Source organism: Chelonoidis abingdonii, chromosome 3 (assembly GCF_003597395.2).
Source record: "Chelonoidis abingdonii isolate Lonesome George chromosome 3, CheloAbing_2.0, whole genome shotgun sequence".
In the NCBI taxonomy this organism is placed as follows: Eukaryota; Metazoa; Chordata; order Testudines; family Testudinidae; genus Chelonoidis; species Chelonoidis abingdonii.
This window is the reverse complement of record NC_133771.1, coordinates 153168177-153169458: the sequence shown is the minus strand read 5'-3', so window position 1 is coordinate 153169458 and position 1282 is coordinate 153168177. Positions and strand designations below refer to the sequence as shown.

At 67.0% G+C, this 1282-nt stretch overlaps 2 protein-coding genes across 2 annotated transcripts in view; both read right to left on the bottom strand.

Annotated features, from left to right (window-relative positions):
• Positions 1 to 1282, bottom strand: part of TTC27 (tetratricopeptide repeat domain 27) — a 231511-nt gene that overhangs the window by 27268 nt on the left and 202961 nt on the right. The window lies entirely within an intron of this gene.
• LOC116825011 (uncharacterized) overlaps positions 1 to 1282 on the bottom strand; it is a 9590-nt gene that overhangs the window by 6783 nt on the left and 1525 nt on the right. Inside the window, exons 2-3 of the mRNA XM_075063483.1 lie at positions 768 to 846; positions 18 to 285 (exon numbers count right to left, since the gene is read on the bottom strand). Of these exons, the coding sequence (XP_074919584.1) occupies positions 18 to 285; positions 768 to 846 (347 nt within the window). The remainder of the gene's footprint in view (positions 1 to 17; positions 286 to 767; positions 847 to 1282) is intronic.

Genomic DNA, 1282 nt, shown 5'->3' with positions numbered 1-1282 from the left:
CCTGGGGCCAGCCCTGCCTGCCAGGGGAGAGCGCCCCCTGCTGAGCCCCCTGCCCCACAGCGCCCCCTAGCGCCGCCCTGGGGCCAGCCCTGCCTGCCAGGGGAGAGCGCCCCCTGCTGAGCCCCCTGCCCCGCTCCCTGCCCCACAGCGCCCCCTGGCACCCTACCTGGTACAGCTGGCCCATGGTGGCGCTGGTCGGGGGGATGACGTTGTTGACGAAGAAGAACAAAGCGTCCTCGGCCCTTAGGTGGATTCGCTTCCGGATCAGGAAGTAGAACTGTCCAACTGGGGGAGAAGAAGGGGGGGGTCAGGATACGAGGGGGGTGCTTCCCCAATACCCTCCCACGACCCACACACTCCACACCCCCTACTCTCCTCCCCCCTCCAAAGGCCTTTCTGGGAATCACCCCCCACAGCACTATGTGGGAGGGCTGGAGTTAGGGGGATTTCCCCCATGGGGCACACCCTGGTTTATCCAGCCGTTGGAGAGGCTACCCAGCACCCCTCCTCTGCGCCCCCAGAAAACCCCGCCTGTCCCTTTAAGAGACTATCCCAAATCCTCCCCCTTCATCTGCCCACCCCCACTGAGACCACCCCCTCCATCTGCTCCCCTCATTCCACCCCATGACCCCTGTTCCCAGAGACAGGCCCCCAAGAACCCCCTCCCCCCATATCCAGTCACAAGCCCCTCCCACCCCGCTGGATCTGCCCCCACCCTGTGACTCTCCCAGCAGCACAGCGCCCCCTGGAGAGGGACCAGCACTGACCTGTGAGGTCTGACGGGACCAGGTATTTCTTCTTGTCCAGGTCTCCTATCCGGGCTTTGGGCGCTTTCTCCACAATCACCTGCGGAGGAGGGAGGAGACGCGGGGGATGAGCGGGGTGCCCCCCCCAGGACTTGGGGGGGCTCGGAGTACAGCCCCATGGGGGTGGGGGTAGGGAGGAATAGCTCAAACCAAGGGGCGGTGGGAGGGGCTGGGATGGATCTGCCCAGCAGTCCAACCTGACCACCCCCCCAAACACACACACACACGCACAGTGGTCCGAACCGACCACCCCCCCAGGGAAGGTCCCGGCAGGGGAGGGCAGGGGAAAGGCAGGGAAGGCCCCAGCAGGGGAGGGCAGGGGGCAGGAGGAAGGCAGGGACGGTCCCGGCAGGGGGAAGGCAGGGGGCAGGAGGAAGGCAGGGACGGTCCTGGCAAGGGAGGGCAGGGGGGCAGGAGGAAGGCAGGGACGGTCCCGGCAGAGGAGGTCAGGAGGAAGGCAGGGACGGTCCCGGCAG